Source organism: Eptatretus burgeri, chromosome 3 (genome assembly GCF_056783735.1).
Source record: "Eptatretus burgeri isolate ZD-2024b chromosome 3, Ebu_testis_v1, whole genome shotgun sequence".
In the NCBI taxonomy this organism is placed as follows: Eukaryota; Metazoa; Chordata; class Myxini; order Myxiniformes; family Myxinidae; genus Eptatretus; species Eptatretus burgeri.
This window is the reverse complement of record NC_140963.1, coordinates 139,549,237-139,571,394: the sequence shown is the minus strand read 5'-3', so window position 1 is coordinate 139,571,394 and position 22,158 is coordinate 139,549,237. Positions and strand designations below refer to the sequence as shown.

At 46.9% G+C, this 22,158-nt stretch overlaps 1 protein-coding gene across 2 annotated transcripts; it reads left to right on the top strand.

Annotated features, from left to right (window-relative positions):
• Positions 1 to 154: 154 nt before the first annotated feature.
• NPL (N-acetylneuraminate pyruvate lyase) lies at positions 155 to 21,601 on the top strand. Of its 2 annotated transcripts, XM_085875910.1 has the most exons (14): positions 251 to 363; positions 6,345 to 6,536; positions 7,064 to 7,158; positions 7,285 to 7,358; positions 7,923 to 8,010; positions 8,690 to 8,747; positions 8,879 to 8,954; positions 10,421 to 10,513; positions 11,144 to 11,289; positions 12,401 to 12,447; positions 13,017 to 13,101; positions 15,120 to 15,159; positions 17,127 to 18,020; positions 19,989 to 21,601. In XM_085875910.1, exons 3-13 carry the CDS (start codon positions 7,097 to 7,099, stop codon positions 17,276 to 17,278), a joined length of 921 nt encoding a protein of 306 aa, XP_085732036.1. In that variant the 5' UTR covers positions 251 to 363; positions 6,345 to 6,536; positions 7,064 to 7,096; the 3' UTR covers positions 17,279 to 18,020; positions 19,989 to 21,601. The 2 variants fall into 2 exon arrangements, with proteins under 2 accessions (XP_085732035.1, XP_085732036.1); XM_085875909.1 differs by lacking the exon at positions 6,345 to 6,536 and having other exon boundaries at positions 155 to 363.
• Positions 21,602 to 22,158: the final 557 nt, after the last annotated feature.

Here is a 22,158-nt window from a genome sequence, read left to right as displayed (position 1 = left end):
ACGAATTTCGATTCGCGGAATAAATTCTCAGGAGATGTGAAATGTTGAATGTTAATTTTTGAATTGAATGTGAAAGTCGATGTGAACACTTTGTCACGTGAACTGGAGGCAGCGCGGGACGCGGTGAACCGCGCAACTGGGCTTAGCAACATGGCGGCGTGTGCGCGGTGGCGACATGATGGTTCGTGCAACGTGATTGGCTATAATCCTTGTAGTCTTCTCTCCGGTTCAATGACAACCAACATGAACCACTTCCTGGACAACAGTGAGTGGGCGGAGTCACGTCAGTTGCATTGTGTGCGGACAGCCAATCACATCTCAGAGGAGTTCGAGACTCCTGAGGACTGCACTTCGCTCCATTTGGTGAGTTCAATGTTCCCTCGAGATTTATGTCGGGCCGGAGGTACGCATAGGCCGTTGAGGCCTGGGACTGGGTTGAGGGCGCCAGTCGGGTGAATGGGCCGATCTCCGATTTAATTTTGTTTATCACGACCAATTTAACCCTAAAAACGTCACTTGAGCACCGTGTGGGGAAGGGTTGAGCGTCGGATGGGAACACAGACGTGCGATTCAAACAGCGCGCGCTGATAGAGATGCACAACGTGATGATTCAACCGCGAAAACGCGCTCGGGGGGATTCTTCTTCTTCTTCTTCTTCTTCTGCTGCTCCTCCTCGCGGATGTGCATTCTGATTGGTTGGCTTCCCGAGCATCATCTTGATGCACCTCGTGACGCTCACGAGCGCCACGTGTGTCCCGTTTCTCAACAACCGAACAATTCGGTTCGTCTTGCAAGTAAAGGTGGATTTTTTTTTTTTTTTTTTGTATACCTTGGTCGAGGCTCGTATGAGAGCTAACACACAACTCACAGCAAGGAGGCATGAGACAAGAGGGGCGGGAGTGGAAGGGACAAAACATTGGGGAACAGACACATTAGGTGAACTGTGGAAGGGAGAGGGATGGGGATGGGACGGGGAACATGGCGAAGAGAAGATGGACATTTCAGGGACTTTCAGGAAGGAAAGTAGGAGAAATGAAGGAAGTGGGCTTGGGTGGATTATCGGGGGTAGAAAAGATCGAGGATTTGGATGGGGGATGATAAGAGGTGGTGGTGAACAGCTGTTTTGAAAGCCTGGAGGGAAGAATGGGAAAGAATAGAGTGAGGAAGTTTATTCCAAAGGCGGGAAAAAGAGGAATGAAAGAGTGAAGATGAGCAGTGATTCGTGATTTTGGTAGTTTTACCAGAAGGGGGTTGTTGGCGGACCTTGAGCGCCCTGTGGAAATGTGGTGGGGACAAATCGCAGAGATAGCAGGGGGGGCAAGGCTGGAGAGGAGTCGGTAGAAGACAGAAAGACCACCGACCAACCTGCGGTGATTGAGTGAGAGGCCCAAAGACTCAGCTTCATTGCGGGAGATGCCGATGATCTTAAATGCCCTGGTTTCGACAGCGTGAAGCCGAGAAAGGTGGGAGGCAGGAGCACCAGCCCAGAGGGGAGAGCAGTACTCCATCAGGCTACGGACAAAAGCTTTGTAAGTGGTCAGGAGCTCAAGAGGGCCGAGGAAGGACTTAGCACGACGGAGGATTCCCAGTCGGCGACTGGCTTTTGAGGCGAGGTTGGAAATGTGACTTTCCCAGGAAAGGTCATGGCAGATAGTGAGACCTAGAAGCTTGAAAGAAAAGACTTCTTCCAGAGGATTGTTGAGAAAGTGGATGGGGGGTTTTGTAAACGGTCCTTTCGAAGAGACATAGTGAGAGTGTGAGATTTGTCTGGATTGAAAGACATGTTCCACGTGTTGGACCAGTTTGTGATTTTATCCAGATCTGCAGTGAGTGAAGAAGCTGCTGCTTGCCGCTCTGAGGGATGACAGATGGTACGGCAGAGGGTGGAGTCGTCGGCAAAGAGAAATAGAGGATTTTCCAGAGAGTCCGAGAGATCATTGATGAAAACCAGAAAAAGAACAGGGCCCAGAACGCTACCTTGAGGAACTCCAGCCTGCACAGGAAGAGGGGATGAAAGAACTCCATTTAGGGCCACACGTTGACTGCGACAGGAGAGGAAGTCTGCGAGCCATGAGTGGAGATGGCCTTGAATACCATGGGAAGAGAGTTTGGTGAGTAGGGCAGGGTGCCAGACTGTGTCAAAAGCACGTGATATGTCCAGGGATACGGCTCGGATTTCCTGTCTGGCATTGAGGACCTCCATCCATTGATGGGAGAGCAGTAGCAGCATATCTAGGGTAGAGTGACCTGGTCTGAAACCAAATTGATGATTGGAAATCAGGCCATTGGAGAAGAGGAAGGATTTCATGTCTGAGGCGATGATGGATTCCATCACCTTGCTGATGATTGGGAGAAGGCTGATTGGTCTGTAGTTACAGGGATCTGTTTTTGCACCTTTTTTATGCAGGGCAGTGATGTTAGCAGATTTCCAAGCAGATGGCAGATGACCTTGGGAAAATGAGAGGGTGAATAGAACAGAGGGAGGGTGAGCAAGAGCAGAAGAGCAGGCTTTGAGGACACGTGGGCTGATGCCGTCTGGACCGGTTGCAGAATCTGACTCGAGGTTTGACAGCAAGCTCTCCACCTTGTCAGGAGAAAAGGATACAGAGTCCAGGGACAGTTGGGTGCGACTGGGTAAAGTGGGTAGAGATATTGATGAGTTAAGGACACAAGATTTAGCTGCAAACACCGAGTTTAGACATTCAGCTTTATCATGTAAACGTGTTAATGAGTACACATTTTGATCCAGTGACACTGGCAGAGCACTTGAAGCTGTATAGATAGTAGGAGTAGTCGTACTAGTAGAGGTGCGTCGAAGATTTATCAAATTACATTTGATTGGAGGGGAAGCGGATCGTTCTTCTTTCAAATCAATTCAAACGGTGGTGGTGGTGAGTCGGACTAAACACCGCTCGGGGACGGTTGGACGAAACACCGCTCGGAGACACCCGGAGACGGGCGGACTAAACACCACTCGGGGACACCCGGAGACGGGCGGACTAAACACCACTCGGGGACACCCGGAGACGGGCGGACTAAACACCGCTCGGGGACACCCGGAGACGGGCGGACTAAACACCGCTCGGGGACACCCGGAGACGGGCGGACTAAACACCGCTCGGGGACACCCGGAGACGGGCGGACTAAACACCGCCCGGTGACACCTGGACACGGGCGGAGACTTTTTATTTATTTTTTTGGCATTCGGACCTGCAGTTAAGCTCAATTCCGCTGTTTACATTTCTCCAGGTGGTGTTTAGTATGACGGGTGGTGGTGGTGGTGGTGGTGGTTGGGGTGTTTTTAGCTTATCTGTAATTTAAATTCCAGACACGGTATTGTCATCACACACCGTCCATCCGTCCGTCTCCTTTTTCCGACTTCTCCGGCCAAACCGCTTGGCCGATTCGGCTGAAATTTGGCAACAACGTCTCCTCCTCCTGACTGGTCATGGGGATCGCAAAGCTTGTTCCGGTCACGTGAATGTAAGTTAGTCAAAATGGCCGACTTGGTGAATTCCTTCAGACCCACCGGTCAGAATGCTACCAAATTTGGGTTACGACATTAGTCCAGGGCCCAGATCTTCACGAATTTTAAACCGATCTTCATGAAACTTCAACACCTGGTGGAGTTCATCATAAGCAAGAAGCCTGTTGTTTTTGAGGTCAAAGGGTCAACATAGGCCAAAGGTCAGTGACTCTTAAGTTTCTAAAATCGTCAAATTTTCATCCGATTGACTTGAAATTTTGAAGATGATTTGCATGTTTGGTCATTGAATTCAAGCACCAATTATTTTTGAGGTCAAATTTATTGTGTGGATTTCATAAGTATCACGCGACGTTAGTTTAGCCACTTGGAATGTGCTAACGTCGGCCACAGACACCACCACCAAGTGGTAGCCAGTAGTACATGTTCTCCATATTCAAACAAGTACTTCCATCAAGTAGGAACCACACAAAAGTCCTACTGAGGGTCTGCAATCGTTGATTGCTCTTTCGAGTTAACATTCACTGTGCCGAGAAATCTTTTTCTCATCGAAAGCACGTAAAAATTTACTTTTTAAATCAAGAAAGGTTGACGAGCTTGGCCATGTTCAGAGGATGCCATGGAGGTACGCTCGCCTCGAATCTCGACCCAGCTATAAAATGTCATCCTGGTGTTTTACAGAAAGGGTGAATCATCAGTGTATTCCGTCCATCGGATGGATGTCAAATTGGGCGTCCCGTCTGCCATTATTAGTGGATGTTAAAGATCCCACGGTGTCCTTCGTGAAGACTAGGCAAGCGAGCTATCACCGGCACCCTGAACAAATTACAAATTTTCCTGCCATAACCTCCATGGGGCACTGCATCAGTGGCACGGCCATGCCCTCAGCCAATGATGCTACCCTACAGCCTTGTGCTGCATACAAATGAAGAAGAAAAAAACAATCTGAGTTTTTGAACACATCACGGAATCACAAGGAATTTAGCCTCAGGAGGAAGCCATTCGGCCCATCGTGCCTGCACCACATCAACACCGGAACCAACTTAGATCTTAAAAAGAAAAAAATCAATTCAAAATGTCTTTTACCCTCGCCGAAGGAGAGGGTATTGCGTTGTTATTTAAGTAACAAAATGGCCGCCAGTCTGCCATCTTGGATCTGGTCTCGAAGAAAAACGACGCGCTCACGTTAGCCATCATTCGTTATGTGTGTACCATTTTTGAATAACATCGGTAAATGCATGTCCGAGAAATGGTTGACGACGCGTTTGACACCGGGTTGGTTTTTCAACAACTAAAAGGGCCGCCAGACGACCATCTTGGATCGGATCTCGAAAAAAAAAAAAAAAAAACGATGTGCATATGTAAGCCATCATTCATTTTCTGTTTGCCAAGTTTGAACAACATCGGTGAACGAACGTCCAAGAAACAAACGGTTGAGGACGTGTTCAACATTGGGATTTTTTTACAACTAAAATGGCCGCCAGTCGGCCATCTTTGATCGCATTGCGGAACAAGACTATGTGTATATGTACACCATAATGTGTTGTCCTTGTGCCACGTACAAATAAAATCGGTCCGCACATGTCCGAGATATGGTCGTGGACGCGTGCACGCACGGACATGAAAATCGAGACCAAATCCATAAGTCCCCATTTCGGACCAAGTCCACCGAGGGCTAAAAAAAAAATAAACCACACCTACATTACTACACCACGTCGTTGGTAGTGGTCTCCAGGTGATACCACCTGCATTTTTGGTTCGTTGTTGTGCAATGATGTAGATTGTAGATAGAAATGCAGGTGCATTTTGCCTATTCTCTTGTGGTGGCCTGAGCCTTGAGTCATGGATTTTGACGAGTTGTGAATTGAAATCTGACACAAAACTTATAGACCAACTGGGCCCAGCTCCTGCGGAACGACGCGAGGATTCTCCAGACCAGAAAATAAACCGTCGTGCCCGACGTCGAGCCTTCTCTCAGTTCCACCATGGTAAGTCTCGTTTCCTTGTTTTGGTCGAACATTTTATTTATTACCCCTACCACCGAAAGTGGACGGAGGTAATAAGTGGTTCTTTAGCATTGAGAGATGGGGCCAAAAACGATGCATCGCATGATGTCTCAAAGTTGTGGACAGATTCGGAAAAAAATTGGTGCACGAGTTGGGTAGGTGATCATAACAAGCTGAGTATATTTTGGTTCAGGCCCTGATATGATGCAGATCCGGCTTATCGGTGGGATACAAACTCTGGAAAATCCTCTTTATCTATTTGCTAAGGACTCCACCCTCTGCCGTGACATCTCATGCTTCAGACAGGCAGGCCGCAGCCTCTTCCCTCTGTTCAGATCTTGAAAAAGAAAAATCACAAGATCGTCAAACACTTGGAATATGTCTTTCAATCCTGACAAATCTCACACTCTATCTCTCGCTGAAAGGACCTTCTGGTAAACCCTCCTATCTACTTTCTTTACAATCCTCTTGAGGAAGTTCAGTTATTCAAACTCCTGGGTCTCACTATCAGCCATGATCTCTCTTGGGCAAACCGTGTTTCAAAGTTGGCCTCCAAAGCCAGCCACTGACTGGGCATCCTCCGTCATACATTGTTCATCCTTGGCTCGCCTGGACCTCTATCCACCGACAAGGCCTTCATCTGCAGCTTGTGGAGTCCTGCTCTCTTATCTGGGCTGGCTCCCCTGCCACACACCTTGCATGGTTTGACGTCGTAGACCTTCAAGATCATTGAAATATCCTGCGGTAAAACGGAGTATAGGTTGATTTCGGTGGTCCTTGTCTTCTTCCGCATCCTTTCTGGTCTTGCACCCTCTGTTCTTTCTATGCCTTGTTCCCTCCTCTCCCCCCCCCAGGTTTCTGCAGGGCTCACACAGTCTACCATCAAACCCCTTCTGGCGCATATACTCTAAATCCAGGATCGCTGATCACCTCCACTTAATCGTCCCTCTTTTTTTTCCCCACCTGTGGAACCAACGTCCACATTTTCTTCAATCTCATTCTTCCCTCGAGGTCTTCAAAACAGCTGTTCACCACCGTCTCCCCAGGTAAAAATGCTACAGTTACAACTATAGTATATGACGGTTGTACTCTCATATACTCAAGTTGGTAGCAGGTCCAACTGCAGTATTCTGCAGAGAATTACTCTGGGAAAGGAATTTTGCCTGGGTCAGATCGTCCCCATTCCAAAAACCATGATATTTTCTCCCCTCGCTCAACCCCCCCCCCTCTTCCAACCCCAATCCCTCCTCCTCACCTCCTCAAAGCCTCATTCCTCCACACCCCCATTACTTGTTCCAGCCTCCCTTTATCTTGGCCTTCAACTTGGCTGTTGGTGCTTCCCTCCTCTCTCGACTGTTCCTTTTGCGTCCTTGGCTGCGTCATGTTTTTGTCTGTTACATTGGGATCCGTTCGGTGTACTCGCTCCTCCACGAGCCTCGACGATGTATACAAAACAAACTGCTCAGCCTGGCGGAGGGATGCACCCTACCGAGTGCCGTTCTAGTTTTGTGCAATGTTGGGATCTTTGACTATGTTGACCCGTTACTTGCATTTTGTTTCACTGCTTGTTCAGGTTCCGTTCGATTCCTGCACCGTGGTTGCACTCATGGATAAATTTGACCTTCAGGGAATTGCCGCAGCGACGTTTACGCCGATGAAACCGAACGGGTATTCATGCTATTAACATTTTAGGAATGATTCTCCCCTCTCTTTACCATGCCCTGTTTGACCGTGCTCTGCATCGAGTCGTTCGAGTTGTCACAGTGGCCTTTTTCACTGCACACCCCACCACAGAGACATCAACACGTCCATCGTTGGAGAATACGTGACGTACCTTGTTGAAAATCAGGGAGTCACAAGCATCTTCCGTAAGTGCATAAAATGCTTTGCCTGAACCGCTGATTCGAATGCCACTTACCATTGGTTACCATCGGTTACCATGAGCAGCAGATAGTCCATTGTGCAGCCCAATTGCCCTTTCGCCGTCTGTTCTGGAGTTCGATCCTTGGTGGATCCGACTGAAACTGCCGTCTGGTCCATCGATGCGGTGCAGCATCATGGATCATGGGTCCTCCTGATGGGACAGGGAGACAAATTGATCTCTACATTTGGATCATCGCTTGACAAAAATTGTTTAGAAACAGTTGGTGGTCAGTGTAAATCTCCACATGCCCTTGAAAGAGGTCACCATTATGTTGATATCGAGAACTTTGCCTCCACGTACACCCCGCTGTGCCACTCTCTGACTCTCAGACGCCGCTCGGCTCAGTCGTAGCGATTACAAATTGTGTTAAACATTCTCCCAAGCTCCTTGATCGTTACTGTCGTGTTTGACTTCGTCACTGCATCTCGCTTCGCACCGGTGTTTTCCTGGTGGGTTTCTTGCACCCGCAACCCCTGCCTCCCTGCCCTATCCCCTCGTCTCTGAACAGTGAATGGGACGTCAGGAGAAGGGATGTCCTTGAGTACTGCTGAAAGGAAAAAACTGTTAGAAGCCTGGCTCTGTGCCGGGCGTAACAGGTACGCTACTTCCAGAATAGTTCCTGATTTGTTGCGTTTCTCGTGCTGCAAGTTCATCAACTAACCCACTGTATCGTCTTGTCGTTTATCCCAACCTTTCTGCTCACCTTCACTTGTCAATTCACCTATTCTCCGTCTGTGGATTATTTTCTTTGTGAAGGGTATGAACTCGCAGTCAGGCAGTGGGATAACTCTTGGATACAATAAACAAGGGAATGAATAAGCAGGAAAAGAGAGAGATAAGGGAAGGAAACGTGGTAACCTGCATATATATATATATATATATATATATATATATATATATATATATATATATATATATATATATATATATATATATATATATATATATATATATATATATATATGAGAGGGCTGGGTTAGGAAGGGTCAATGGGGGTCATATAATGAGTGTGGGTAGGGATGGATGGGGGATGACAGGACACAGTGGCACCTAACCCCACAGTTAAGGGTCCAAGTCAGAGCTCTACGACTCAAACATTTCACATCATCTCAACTATGTGCTTCACAAGAAGGGAAGGTGAAATGTCGCCGTGTGGTGTTGCGTCGTCGATGGTTCCACGGTGTTTTGTGAAGGAGTTGCATGAATGGTCTTGTGCACTTTCACCCTTTTTCCTTTGTTTCCAAAGGGAGACCGATTGTGAATTTTCTTTTTCAGGCTGAAATACATCATCGTGAATATTAGCTGCAGTTCCATCACCGACTGTAAGGAATTGGTAAGTTTTGAATCGGACACGTTTCCCTTCTCGGAATGTGAATTTGGAGTCTTGTACGCGCTGGGTTCTCACCGATCCCTTTCACCTCCACACCGTTCAACATTCCTAACTCCAATCTCCCTTATTCACAGGCCAAGCATGCGGAACAGGTCGGAGCGTCCGCCGTGGCCATTACCTCTCCATCCTACTTCTGTCCAGCGACACCCGGTAGATTTATTTCATTGTCCCGTCGACAGAAAAGTCGATTATTATTCACGATCCAGAGCAAGGTTAAAATCTTTGGCAACGCTCACACCTGCCACACAATCGTTATGCTGTTTTTTTTATTTATTGGTAAATGCAAAATCTTGATTTGTGGGAGAGCAAAGTGACAGAGGGCAAAATGCAAAAGATGGATTGCATATTTAAAAAAAAAAAAAAAAATAGAAAGGACGGACAGTAGTTTGGAAGTAAAAGGTACGTGTATGGGTTAGGAAGGTTTATGAGATGGTGGTCAACCGTTTTTGCTTGAAGTCCTGGAGTGAAGAGTACGATTGAACCGTCTCTGGAAAGCAGTTCCACCGGAGGAGGAACAGAGTGGAGATGGGCACAAAGCCTGGATTTTTGGAGTTTAACCAGGAAGGGGTTACTGGAATAACGTGTGCATTCTGGAGAGGATGTGGAGGGTCGCATTGATAAGAGAGCAAAGGGAGCAAGACCAGAGGACAAGCAGTAAAATTAAAACGGTGGTGTCTGAGCTGATGGTGAGGCCTGGGAGTTCAAGAGATTGAACCTTTTCCAGTCGATGACCAAGGAATAGTGAGGTGGGTTCGTTTGACGATCATTCGAGAGCGGTAGGGCAAGACCGTTTGATTTTTACAGGATTGAAGGACATGTTCTATTGATCGGACCAGCATCTAATCATTTCGCCATCAGTCGGGAGAGACACGGCTGCTCTCTGCCCAGCAGAGGAATCGGGTACTGCATGACGACGTGGAGCCAAAAAGAAGAGTTTCCCAGAGCATCGGAGAGGTCATCATTACCGATCAGGAACAAAACTGGGCCCAAACCACTGCCTCGGGCAACTCCAACCTCCACTGGGAGAGGGGTGAAGAGGGTTCCATTGATGGCAACACACTGATTGCATGATTTTGAACCTCTGACTATTACTTAGCGAGAAGCAGCAGCATGTGCAGAGTTGAGTGACCGGGAAGGAATCCAAACCGATGGTCAGAGATCTTTGACGCTGTTTAAAATGAGAAAGACTCGACGCCAGTACCGAAGAGAGTCCAGCCGGCAGCGAGAACAAGGCGGTATGGTGGGGCCACAGTGGGGTGGGTTGGGCACGTACGATTGGGAGGCAAACGCTGAATGGAGGTGTTCTTCTTCACCTTGAGCAGAGTCTGCATCGAGGCGTGTCGGAGGTGTGGGAGGGGATGAATGGGGAGCTAATACCAGAGACTGACCTAAAAATGCACCATCAGAACTTTGTGGAAGGAAACTGGTTACAGAGTTAATCCTCCAACCCAAACGGGAAGGCATGACAAATCAGCCAGTGTATTTTAATGTCCAAGGACCTCCTCAGCAGATCTCTCATGGTAGTGAATGTTGAAAAAAAAAATTGTTAAACTTAACAATCCCATTTGTCAGCCAGCTCGATCACTCGATCTCCGTCCGATTGTTTTGTGTGACAGATGCACTGGTGGACTTCCTTCATGCAGTATCCTTGGAGGCCGGGTCACTCCCAATAATCTATTACCACATCCCCGTTATGTCTCACATTCCCTGTAAGTCCTCTCTGTGGTGTTCATTTGTACATTGACATGATCAACGGACCGTCTTGCCACGGGATGGAATCGACACGGCGTTGATCGGAGTATGCTAACCGCCGTGGGGGAGGCAAAGATGCTGACGTTTCGGGCGTTAACCCTTCTTCGGAACAAAAGAGGAGCGATTGTTAACACCCGAAACGTCAGGTTGTCCCCGCTCCTCACGGTGGTGAGCATACCCCAATCTACGTCCTGCTGATTTCATCCATCGTTCAACCTGCCCGTCCACACTAACCTTCACCTGCAAGATTAGTTCTTTGTTCTTCTTGTTTTTTGCCATTTTATTCTTCCTCCCCTTGCTTTACAAGCACACAGCACAAGCAATACGTCCGTCGTCTCTCTTTTTGGAACAACATGTTCAACCAAATATTTTTCAATCTCAGTTCCTTATTTTCAAGTCTCCTGAATCGTCTTTCAGTCTTCCCAGCTCCCGAAAATCCCTCCCCCCCCCCACCGCTCCCCAACTTGCATTCCTTAGTCTCTTCCTTCTGCTTGCATTCCTCCACATCATTCCAATATATGCTTCCCCATTACCTTTCACACCTTTTACCTTGTATTCCACCCATTCCTCATTATCTTTCCCCAAAGTCTTAGCGTCGACAATCTTGGAAGCCATTGGAAACAAAATTCCGAACTTCGCGGGCTTCAAGTTCTCTGATCTGAACCTCTTCGACGCCAGCCTGTGTATGCACAACTCTGAGAGGCGCTGCCCCCTGTACTACGGGGTTGACGAGGTGCAGAGGCCGTGGGTATCGTGTTCCCTCCTCAAAAACACGGTGTACTGATTGGTTGTAATTTAAGATATTTGTTACAGGTTCAAACCATTGTGCTGTGCATGATGTAAAAATTCTGCCTTTGTGCGCTCGCCGCTTTGGTTATTTCGTTCAAGTGAATGCAAAGGATATACAACCTTGTTTGGACCATCATGCCTGTGTTTCACCCCAATCCCAACATTCCCTGCCGGCACATCCACACTCGTGAGCAATATATACATGAAACGATGTATGTTGCATTTTCAAGAGTTGCGTTCAAATCAAAAAGAAATTGTTAGCGACAAAAAGACAACATGGGGGAGTTGTTAGCGAACGCATCTGTTGGACAGGGATTCAATGCTGCATTTGGCCGACCTGTTGATTAATTTACAGCAGGCGAGCTGGAAAGTTTAACTTGTTTAGAATGTCGGTGATAGCTCGCCTCGTCGTCACGAGGCACTGGTGGATCCTTGACATTCAGCAACTCTCACTGGCAGACATGACACTCGGCATAATGTCGGTCGGAGTTGATGGCGCACACGTCGATGAAACACCAGGATGACAGTGTTGAGCCGAGTCGGGATTTGAACCTTGGTTAGACAGCTCCAATGGTGGTGCGCACACCTCCATCTATGCTATCCTGCCAGCCCGAGGTGCGGGTAATTCAACGCAAACTGCCAGTGAAGTAAACCCGAGCGAGCATTACACACGAGAATGACTCGTCATCCCTCGGGAAACGGTCAATGGTAGAGCAGAGATCAGAGATGGCGGCAACCGCACAAGGGAGTAGGAAGAGCGGGAAAATTCCTGAGCGGTTGGTTGTATTTGCTGTTTCGTGGGACATTTGTGCACAAAGGGGGGAAAAAAAAAAATTCAACTCGTGAGATCTCGCATTACGAGTTTGTAAAGTTTTGTCTGACGTGTTCAAGTTGACACTTCATCTTTGTATTTCAATAGTTCGGATTCACCGTGACGGCTTCAACAGTTGCTTCATTAGTTTGTCGATTGAAGCTTTTCCCTCCTTTAGATTGATGTTTATCACTTCAATTAAACTAACCGTGCTCTGCCGTTTGTCCACCTCCCTGTCTCGCAGCAAATGTTGACTGGCATGCTCATGGGAGCGCAAGCGGCGATTGGCAGGTGAATCTCTCCGACCCTGCATTAGAGCGGTGAAGCTATGTCCGAACGGATACTCAAGTCGCTTGATTGTCAATGTTTACCGCAGGCAGCTTGCTGGATGGTTATTGTTCTTCCCCGTTCGATTCGTTCGTTCGTTCCTATGCGACACCTGGTTGCTGCCGGTTGCACCGCGTCTGGGCGTGCGGCTGTGCCACCGCTGTAGTGTCTCTTAAATTAGGGCGAAATTTTTAATTTTGCTCCGGCGCTGGCACGCGACGGCCTACTCTTTTCAAAATTAGCAGTGATGAATCTTCATAACGTCCACCAGGCGAATGCTAGAGCCGGGTGGGGGCAGTCGGCTCAACTTCCATTGTGGAGGATAGTGTATTCCTCAATTGGCGGCGGCACAGCTGCCACGACAGCTTATAGCCGGGTCTGGGATTGAACCTATGTAAAAGAGCTCAAAAGGTGATTACGCCAGTTTTGAGCTGTCCTTCCAGCCACTCGAGCTTGATGATGTACTGCCAGGGCTGGGTGGGAAGTCGACGACGTACTGTATTACTTCAATTCGTACTTCAACCTTGTTTCAGCACCTATAACTACCTTGGATCGAAGAACATCGAGATGCTGAGTTTACTGCAGAACGAAAAGTTCCAAGACGCGTTGAATATCCAGGTATGGTTTCCTGCTATGCACACGAGGGTTCTCGGTGGTGGCAGGCTTTGTGCCGACGATTATGCTTAAAATCAGTTACGGAACTCCCAAAGACTCAAAACCCCGTGCGTACGTACGACTTGGAATGGAGTCGAAGAAAATGTTTGTGTATCCTGAACGGGTCGACTTTGTGCGCTGTTGTGAGCCACGGGACCGAGTGACGTCACTTCAGCATAAATTGTATTTAAGTTTTAACCCAAACACAATTTCACACCCAGCGACGACGCTTCACTTTAACCTGGCGTAGGTGTGTCCGAGGTCAACCCCCATCACATCACGAGTAGTCCTTAACCAAGTGGTTCTCATATTGCAGGGACGCAGTTTCTACGTTCCAGCACCACTGACCCTGATCAACTTGGGGATTTGTCTGCCTGTTTGTTTGTTTGTCTTGTTTGTCTGCCTGATGCTCAGCAGGACATCTCAAAAAGTTATGCATGAATGCAGACAATTTTGTGGACATGTTGGGTGTGTGACGAGGAAGAATCGATTCGATTTTGGTTAACGTACGGATGCAGATCCGGGCCGATCAGTGGGACACAAAACATACTAGAACGACACTTGGTAGAGCGCATTCAGTCGAGCTCGGCCGATCAGTTTACATTTTGTAACCCACCGATAGGCCGGATCTGTGTCGGTACTTTAACCAAAATCTCATCAGCTCGTTCTCGTCACCTAACCAGCTCCTCCAAATTTTGTCATAACCCCTCCATAGCTTTTTGAGATATCACGCTGTACTGCATATCGTTTTTGACCCTCCCTCTCAATGGTGAAGGATCACTTAAAAAAACTTCTCATATCTGGATTCAGATCTTCACCAAAATCAAATCAATTGGTCCTCGTCACACACCCAACCTGTATACCAAGGTTCTCCGAATCCATCCATGACTTTTTAAAGATATCCTGCTCACAGACAGACATAAACAGATGCCGTTCTCGTTCATCGTGTGTGGTGTTTCCAAGGAAACCGGAGACTCTGAGATACACACCCAGAAAGAGGAGGAACGTGCCCTCTCGTGCTGATATGCCATGAAGGAAGGGATAAGTTTATCCCAGCCTAATGACGATTTCCCACATCCTGGACTCGCACGGCCACGGACGTGTCACCAAGTCACTGGAGGTCGCGAGGTCACGGACGAGCACCTGATGGCCAGAGAGTGTTTGCCTCAATATCCCGACGACAAAGAGAACATTTAAAATGTGGGGGAAAAGGGTCACAGTGAATAAGGAGAAAGATCTGGAGAGTTCAAGGGGTGAGCAGGAAGTGGATTCCTGGCTTTGGGGAATCATCACTGTCATGTTTGTTTCCTCGGGGTGCTTCCATGGACAGGTTCCTTTGCTTTGTTCCCAAGTTCAGGCCCCAGTGTTTGTGAATGGCTCCCACTGGTTTGTATTAATTGTGCTGAAATACTCAGTGGAACCTGTAATAATGGACCCTGTGGGCTTTTCCTCTTATTCTCAGGGCCAATAATGATGTGTAGCACGATATTTCAAAAAGTTTTGGATGCATTTTGACAAAACTCGGTTGACGAGTTGGGTAGGTGACAAGAACAAGCAGATTCGATTTTGGTTAAGGTCTGAATCCAGTTCCAGCCTATCAGTGGGACACAAAACGTAAACTGGTCAGCCTTGCGGAGGTGTGCGCTCTCCGGAGTGCCATTCTAGTTTAAAGTATTTTATTCCCAGTTTCTATCGGTCCGTTACTTGATGCCGTCACAAACCATACAAACGGCCATCATTTTGCTTCAGCAGTTCGCAGCGACGGAGAAGTTCTAAACTCGGTTCAGACACGATTCCAACTCAAATTCGTGACAGTTACACACTTTGTGAATCTTAATCCATAACTGCGTGTGAGTGCTTTAACTCGTTTTTTTAAAAATAAGTAAGTTCAATAACAAGTCTTTTTGAAATGAGCGACACATTGTCGGTGTTAATGGACATTTTGTATTTGTGTTTAACTCGTCTATCCTTACCCTCCTCAGATTTCCATCCAAAAACATATCGCGTCCATCAGCAAAACAGGTACGTTGATTATGGATTTATTTGAAGGATAGTTTTGTTTCGACATTGTATACACGTGCAGGACGATGATTGGTAGATCTTCCTGTATTGAGCTTTGTGTTTGACATGGCTAACCAACGTTGTCTTGGACCTGGTATCTCGATCTGAAAGTTGAAGTTCGGAAAAGTCATCGTTGCCGCCTCTGATGGAGAGTAAGTCGCCCTGTCGGAGATTAGAGTCGAAGAAGTCGAGGCTCATGGAGAGTCCAAACGCAGGATTCCTGTCCGATAAGTGGAAGCCTTGCTCGTCAACCGTTTGAATGATAACCTGAGACAAGACGATGAACTTTCTTCCGTTGCCTCGTATTGATGAACTACATTTTATCGATTCACTACCAGCTGCTCTCGTATCAAAAATGAATTATGATAACATTGTTGGTTCACGAGTCAGTAAGTGACCACTATATTCGTTATTGGTGTGTGTGTCTGTCTGTCTGTGTCTGTCTGTCCCGAGCATAGCTCCGTGGGTTTTGATCCGACCTCATAAAATTTTGGTGGGAGTTTTATATCATGATCTAGTTGTTTTCCTGAGAATGGGCGTGGTGCGCCCATTATGGGCGGAGCCACGCCCAAAACACGTGTTTTTAGGGGGTAGCCGATTTCAATTTGCATCTTCTCCGAGGGGGTTTGGCGAATCTGGCAGGAGTTTCGGTATTTGGTTAGCCCAATGGCACCTGCATAGCCCCACGGAGCCCGATTTTTCATTTTCATCCCAAGGTCACAAGGTCACGAACTTAGAAAACTGCGAATTTTGACATAAAAAATCATACGACCGCCCAAACTTTGAGAGCTTGGATGACAAATATTTTTTATGCATAATCTTAAGGTCATTCCTCACCTAAAGTCTTGAAACCATTTTGCTCTATCTCGAACACCTTGCCCGTGGCGCCCCCTTCAAGTTTGTTTTTACGCTGATTTCATCAAAGTATGGATAATCCGAGGAGTGCGAAATGCCATATAGCCTTCATGACGTTATATTGTTCCTGGAATGTTCCAGAGGAAGTTTTCACCAAAGGTCATAATCCTTGACCTTTGACCTTTAAAGTTCACAAAGGTCAAATTTTCAAAGTTGTGGGAATCGAACCGGGTTTTCGACCTTCTTCGACGAACTAACTCCAATAAGCTATAGCACGTATCCTGTTTCCTTATTTTAATGTCCACAACATTGTTTTGTGACCTTTAAAGGTTTTGCAAAGGTCAAATTTTGAAAGTTGTTGAACGAAACCGGGTTTTAGACATTTTGCAGCTAATAACCTGTCACTCGTACCAAATCATGTTGATCATTTTTATAACTTGGTCAAAAATTATCACATTGTCTCATCCTTGACTTCTGAAACAATCTACATCGTCAAATACCGCTCATGAACCATTGCCGTCTCCAGACTTGTGATTTATTAAATTATGTATACTGCTCACCCAGGTTTGATCTTAACTGCAAGTCCAATTGGATGGCGCAGAGCTAGCATTCTTACTTTTGAGCCGCCTCGTACGAGTTTGATCCCCAGTCTAAAATAAACTGCCATCCTGGTGCTTTACATCATCGAGTGCACCGTTCATCAGACGGAATGTTAACTACCCACTTGCCGTTGGCGTTAACGATCACACGGCACCTTTCTATGAAGAGAAGGCGAGTTATCGCCAGAACTCTGAACCCGAACAAATTCCTGCTTCAACTGCAGGCACCGAGAAGGAAATGGCAAACCACCCAGTGTGTGAGTGTGTGTACGTTTCCTTAGCCAGGAAGCTATACCAGCAGTCTCTGACACCTTGGTAAGAGTATGGGATTAATAACGGATCTATTACAGGTGCACGTGACGTGGACGTGAATTGGAAAGAGTTTGATGAAATGTCGCTTTACGTGCAGTTGTTTTGTGCTGCTTGCAAGGCGACAGATCCTTGTAAATAATTTTAAGTTCTTCTCTTCACCAGGGATAACCGTCCCAGAAAACAAGGTGATCATGTCCTATATATCGGGCCTTGATATGGGGCCTCCACGCTCCCCTCTCACTGCCTGTGGTGCCAGCCGCACATCCCAGCTTCATCGTGCAGTCGACTCCTTGCAGTCGCTGTCGAGAATCTGAATGTAGTTCCGGTTATCCTGGTTACAGTACCTTTGCTCCTTTGGAGAACGGTTTTGCAAAGTTTGCTGAAACGGGTTTCTTTCAAGCTTTCGTTCGCACCGCAAGTCGAATTGGTAATTGCACTCTGCTTCAGATACTTCCATGCAGGAAATGTTTGCCTTTTGCTTTTCTTTGGACCACGCACATTCTGGAATAACTTGAACAAAATCGTTTTGATCATCCTCAAGCACCGGCCGACCGAGGAATCGCAACGGCATGTCGTTCGACCAATTATGTCACATGACCGGTCAAAAGTTTTAGAACACCACCATTTTTCCAGTTTTTACTGAAATTTAAGCAGTTCAAGTACCAATAACCTGAAATGGTACAAAGCTAAGTGGTAAACTGCCAGAGGTTAAAAAAAAGTTTACGTTACCAAAAACTGAAAAATAATGTAAATTTAAGAGTTGTTAAAAAAAGGCCCTTTTCAGGGAACAAGTAATGGGTTTGCAACTGCAGCAATGGAAGTCAATTAAGCCTTGAAAGTTGGTGCAAACAATTCCTACAGGTGTCCCAACTTTTGTTGATTAGTTACAAACCCTCTGTCTATATAAAAGCAATGTTGGAACAGACTGTGTTGCTGCACCCTCTGAAGCATTATTTGGACAATATTGCACTGCAGGAAGTAGTATATTGCTATCATAATGTTGAGAAAAAGACAATTAACATAGGGAAGACAGACAGACCATTATTACCCTTCAAAGTGTAGTTTTTTTTTTTTTTTTTTTTTTTTTTTTTTTTTGTATACCTTGGTCGAGGCTCGTATGAGAGCTAACACACAACTCACAGCAAGGAGGCATGAGACAAGAGGGGCGGGAGTGGAAGGGACAAAACAGTGGGGAACAGACACATTAGGTGAACTGTGGAAGGGAGTGGGATGGGGATGGGACGGGGAACATGGCGAGGGGAAGATGGACATTAAAGGGACTTTCAGGAAGGAAAGCAGGAGAATTGAAGGAAGTGGGCTTGGGTGGATTATCGGGGGTAGAAAAGATCGAGGATTTGGATGGGGGAAGATAAGAGGTGGTGGTGAACAGCTGTTTTGAAAGCCTGAAGGGAAGAATGGGAAAGAATAGAGTGAGGAAGTTTATTCCAAAGGCGGGAAAAAAGAGGAATGAAAGAGTGAAGATGAGCAGTGATTCGTGATTTTGGTAGTTTTACCAGAAGGGGGTTGTTGGCGGACCTTGAGCGCCCTGTGGAAATGTGGTTGGGACAAATCGCAGAGAGAGCAGGGGGGCAAGGCTGGAGAGGAGTCGGTAGAAGACAGAAAGACCACCGACCAACCTGCGGTGATTGAGTGAGAGGCCCAAAGACTCAGCTTCATTGCGGGAGATGCCAATGATCTTAAAAGCCCTGGTTTCGACAGCGTGAAGTCGAGAAAGGTGGGAGGCAGGAGCACCAGCCCAGAGGGGAGAGCAGTACTCCATCAGGCTACGGACAAAAGCTTTGTAAGTGGTCAGGAGCTCAAGAGGGCCGAGGAAGGACTTTGCACGACGGAGGATTCCCAGTCGGCGACTGGCTTTTGAGGCAAGGTTGGAAATGTGACTTTCCCAGGAAAGGTCATGGCAGATAGTGAGACCCAGAAGCTTGAAAGAAAAGACTTCTTCCAGAGGATTGTTGAGAAAGTGGATGGGGGGTTTTGTAAACGGTCCTTTCGAAGAGACATAGTGAGAGTGTGAGATTTGTCTGGATTGAAAGACATGTTCCACGTGTTGGACCAGTTTGTGATTTTATCCAGATCTGCAGTGAGCGAAGAAGCTGCTGCTTGCCGGTCTGAGGGATGACAGATGGTACGGCAGAGGGTTGAGTCATCGGCAAAGAGAAATAGAGGATTTTCCAGAGAGTCCGAGAGATCATTGATGAAAACCAGAAAAAGAACAGGGCCCAGAACGCTACCTTGAGGAACTCCAGCCTGCACAGGAAGAGGGGATGAAAGAACTCCATTTAGGGCCACACGTTGACTGCGACAGGAGAGGAAGTCTGCGAGCCATGAGTGGAGATGGCCTTGAATACCATGGGCAGAGAGTTTGGTGAGTAGGGCAGGGTGCCAGACTGTGTCAAAAGCACGTGATATGTCCAGGGATACGGCTCGGATTTCCTGTCTGGCATTGAGGACCTCCATCCATTGATGGGAGAGCAGTAGCAGCATATCTAGGGTAGAGTGACCTGGTCTGAAACCAAATTGATGATTGGAAATCAAGCCATTGGAGAAGAGGAAGGATTTCATGTCTGAAGCGATGATGGATTCCATAACCTTGCTGATGATTGGGAGAAGGCTGATTGGTCTATAGTTACAGGGATCTGTTTTTGCACCTTTTTTATGCAGGGCAGTGATGTTAGCAGATTTCCAAGCAGATGGCAGATGACCTTGGGAAAATGAGAGGGTGAATAGAACAGAGAGAGGGTGAGCAAGAGCAGAAGAGCAGGCTTTGAGGACACGTGGGCTGATGCTGTCTGGCCCGGTTGCAGAATCTGACTCGAGGTTTGAAAGCAAGCTCTCCACCTTGTCAGGAGAAAAGGATACAGAGTCCAGGGACAGTTGGGTGCGACTGGGTAAAGTGGGTAGAGATAGTGATGGGTTTGGGACACAAGATTTAGCTGCAAACACCGAGTTTAGACATTCAGCTTTATCACGTGTAAATAAATTGCAAAGGAAGCCTTTCCTTTCAAGAAATAGTTCTTTCCTTTCAAGAAATTGCAAAGGAAGCCAGGGTGTCAGTGAGTACAGTTTCCTACAACATCAAAAGGCAGTTGGAAACTGGAGGAAACTGACAGGAAGAGGTCGGGCAGACCCAAAGCCACAACAGAATCAGAAGACAAGTTTCTGAGTCAACAGCTTGTGTGAGAGGCGGCTCACAGGACAGCAGCTCCCATTACAGCTTAACACTGGTCAAAGTAAGGAAGTCTCAGTTTCAACTGTGAAGAGAAGACTTCGAGCTGCAGGTTTGTGAGGTTGAGTGGCAGTAAGAAAGTTATTGCCATGATGACAAAATAAGAAAAAGACGCTTGCCTGGGCCATGAAGCACCGCCAGTGGACTACTGAAAACTGGAAGGTCTCATGGACCGATGAGTCAAAATTTGAAATCTTCGGTTCATCACGCAGGGTTTTTGTACACCGTCGAGTCGGTGAAAGGATGGTTCCTCAGTGTGTGACACCAACTGTCAAACATGGAGGAGGAAGCGTGATGATCCGGGGCTCTTTTGCTGGATCCAGAGTCGGCGACTTGCACAGAGTGACTGGCACCCTGAACCAAAAGGGCTACCACAGCATTTTGCAGCACCATGCAATACCCTCTGAACCACGCCTAGTTGGTCAGGGGTTCATCCCACAGCAAGATAACGACACAATACATACCTCCAGGCTATATCAGAACTACCTTAGAAGAAAAGAACAAGACGGTAGGCTTCAAATCATGGAATGGCCAGCACGGTCTCCAGACTTAAACCCCATCGAGCCGGTTTGGGTTAAACTGGACAGAAGGGTGAAAGCAAAGCAACCAACAAGTGGAAAACATCTGTGGGAACTTCTGCAACAGTGTTGGGAAGAACTTTCCGAACAATATTTGATTTCCATTGTAGAAAGAATGCCACGAGTATGTTCGGCTGTTATATCTGCAAAAGGTGGCGACTTTGAAGAGTCAAAAATTTATATTAAATGTTGTTCAACAGAAACGATTCCACGATTTCTTTTTTATCTTCAATTGTTTATTTGATCTATGCTTTAATTTCAGAGTACATTGAAACATTAAACTGCTTTAATTTCAGTGAAAACTGGAAAAATTGAGGTGTTCTAAAACTTTTGACCTGTGGTGTATTGCACAGCTTCATTTGCATATCATGGTGGAATATTTTTATCTGTTTTGTAATGCAGCTTCAAACAATATTCGGGTCTCTTCCGGTTCGTGCCGATACGCCGTGTACTGGGAATCGATCCATCCGCACAAACCGTTGCATTCCATGTTACTTGTGAGACTGGGAATCTCGTAAATCGTTTTTGTTGGGTTCCCTTTTTTTGCGCCTGGGTGGGTTTGAGGGTAGAGGAGTCCCAGCCGAAACCCGAATCTTCTCCAGGTTCCTCCTGATGACTCCAGTGCTGTAATGGGTCGGTTATTTGATTGGTTTGGTGTGAACAGGTGATGTCCAATTCTTTTTTTCCAATGCTTTTTCTCAGTTTTTACTGACATGCATTCCACCTTTAAATAATTGAAAGGTTCGAAATTTTAAAGGATTCTTTTATTTGCAGTTGTCTAACTTTTCTGTTTTATTAAAAGGGGCTATTGTAAAGTATCGTGTCATCTTCAGCGTATAGTAGCCTGGTGTTGGCTGGCTTCGGATCCGAGGGTTCTGAGTTCGAGCCTCGTTGAGCACTGAATTACCACCAGGTGGGGTGGACTCAGCTTGTCATCCTTCTGAGGTCGGCGAAATGAGTACCAGTGTACTGGTAGAGGGGCACAGCATCAAACGCACAGCCACGCTTCCAATAAATGATAGCTACCCCACACAAGACCAGAACAGCGTATAGTGTTGTGCAAATGTGTTATATGTTGGGAAGGGAGGTGGGGGTGGGGTAGAAGAGGTCTCACCCCATGTTTCCAGGCTGACAGGATGGCCGAGATGTTCACACATTCACCTTTGAGCTGTCGAGTCTGGGTTTGAATCCCAACCCAGCTATAAACCGTCATCACGGTGTCTCACAGACAGGGGGATTCATCAATGTGTGACGTCCCTTGGCTGAACGTCAAACGGGAGTCCTATCTGCCGGCATCAAGTTGGTGGATGTTAAAGATCCCACGATGTCCTTCGTAAAGAGTATGCAAGCTATCGCCGGCACCATGAACAAA

Excerpts from the sequence above, each read along its gene's own strand:
- NPL (XM_085875909.1), top strand. The coding sequence starts at position 232 with ATGACAACCAACATGAACCACTTCCTGGACAACAGTGAGTGGGCGGAG. Across the intron at positions 364-7,063 it reads ACTGCACTTCGCTCCATTTG|GTTCCGTTCGATTCCTGCAC; the intron begins GTGAGTTCAATG and ends CTGCTTGTTCAG. Across the intron at positions 8,955-10,420 it reads CTTCTGTCCAGCGACACCCG|ATGCACTGGTGGACTTCCTT; the intron begins GTAGATTTATTT and ends TTTGTGTGACAG.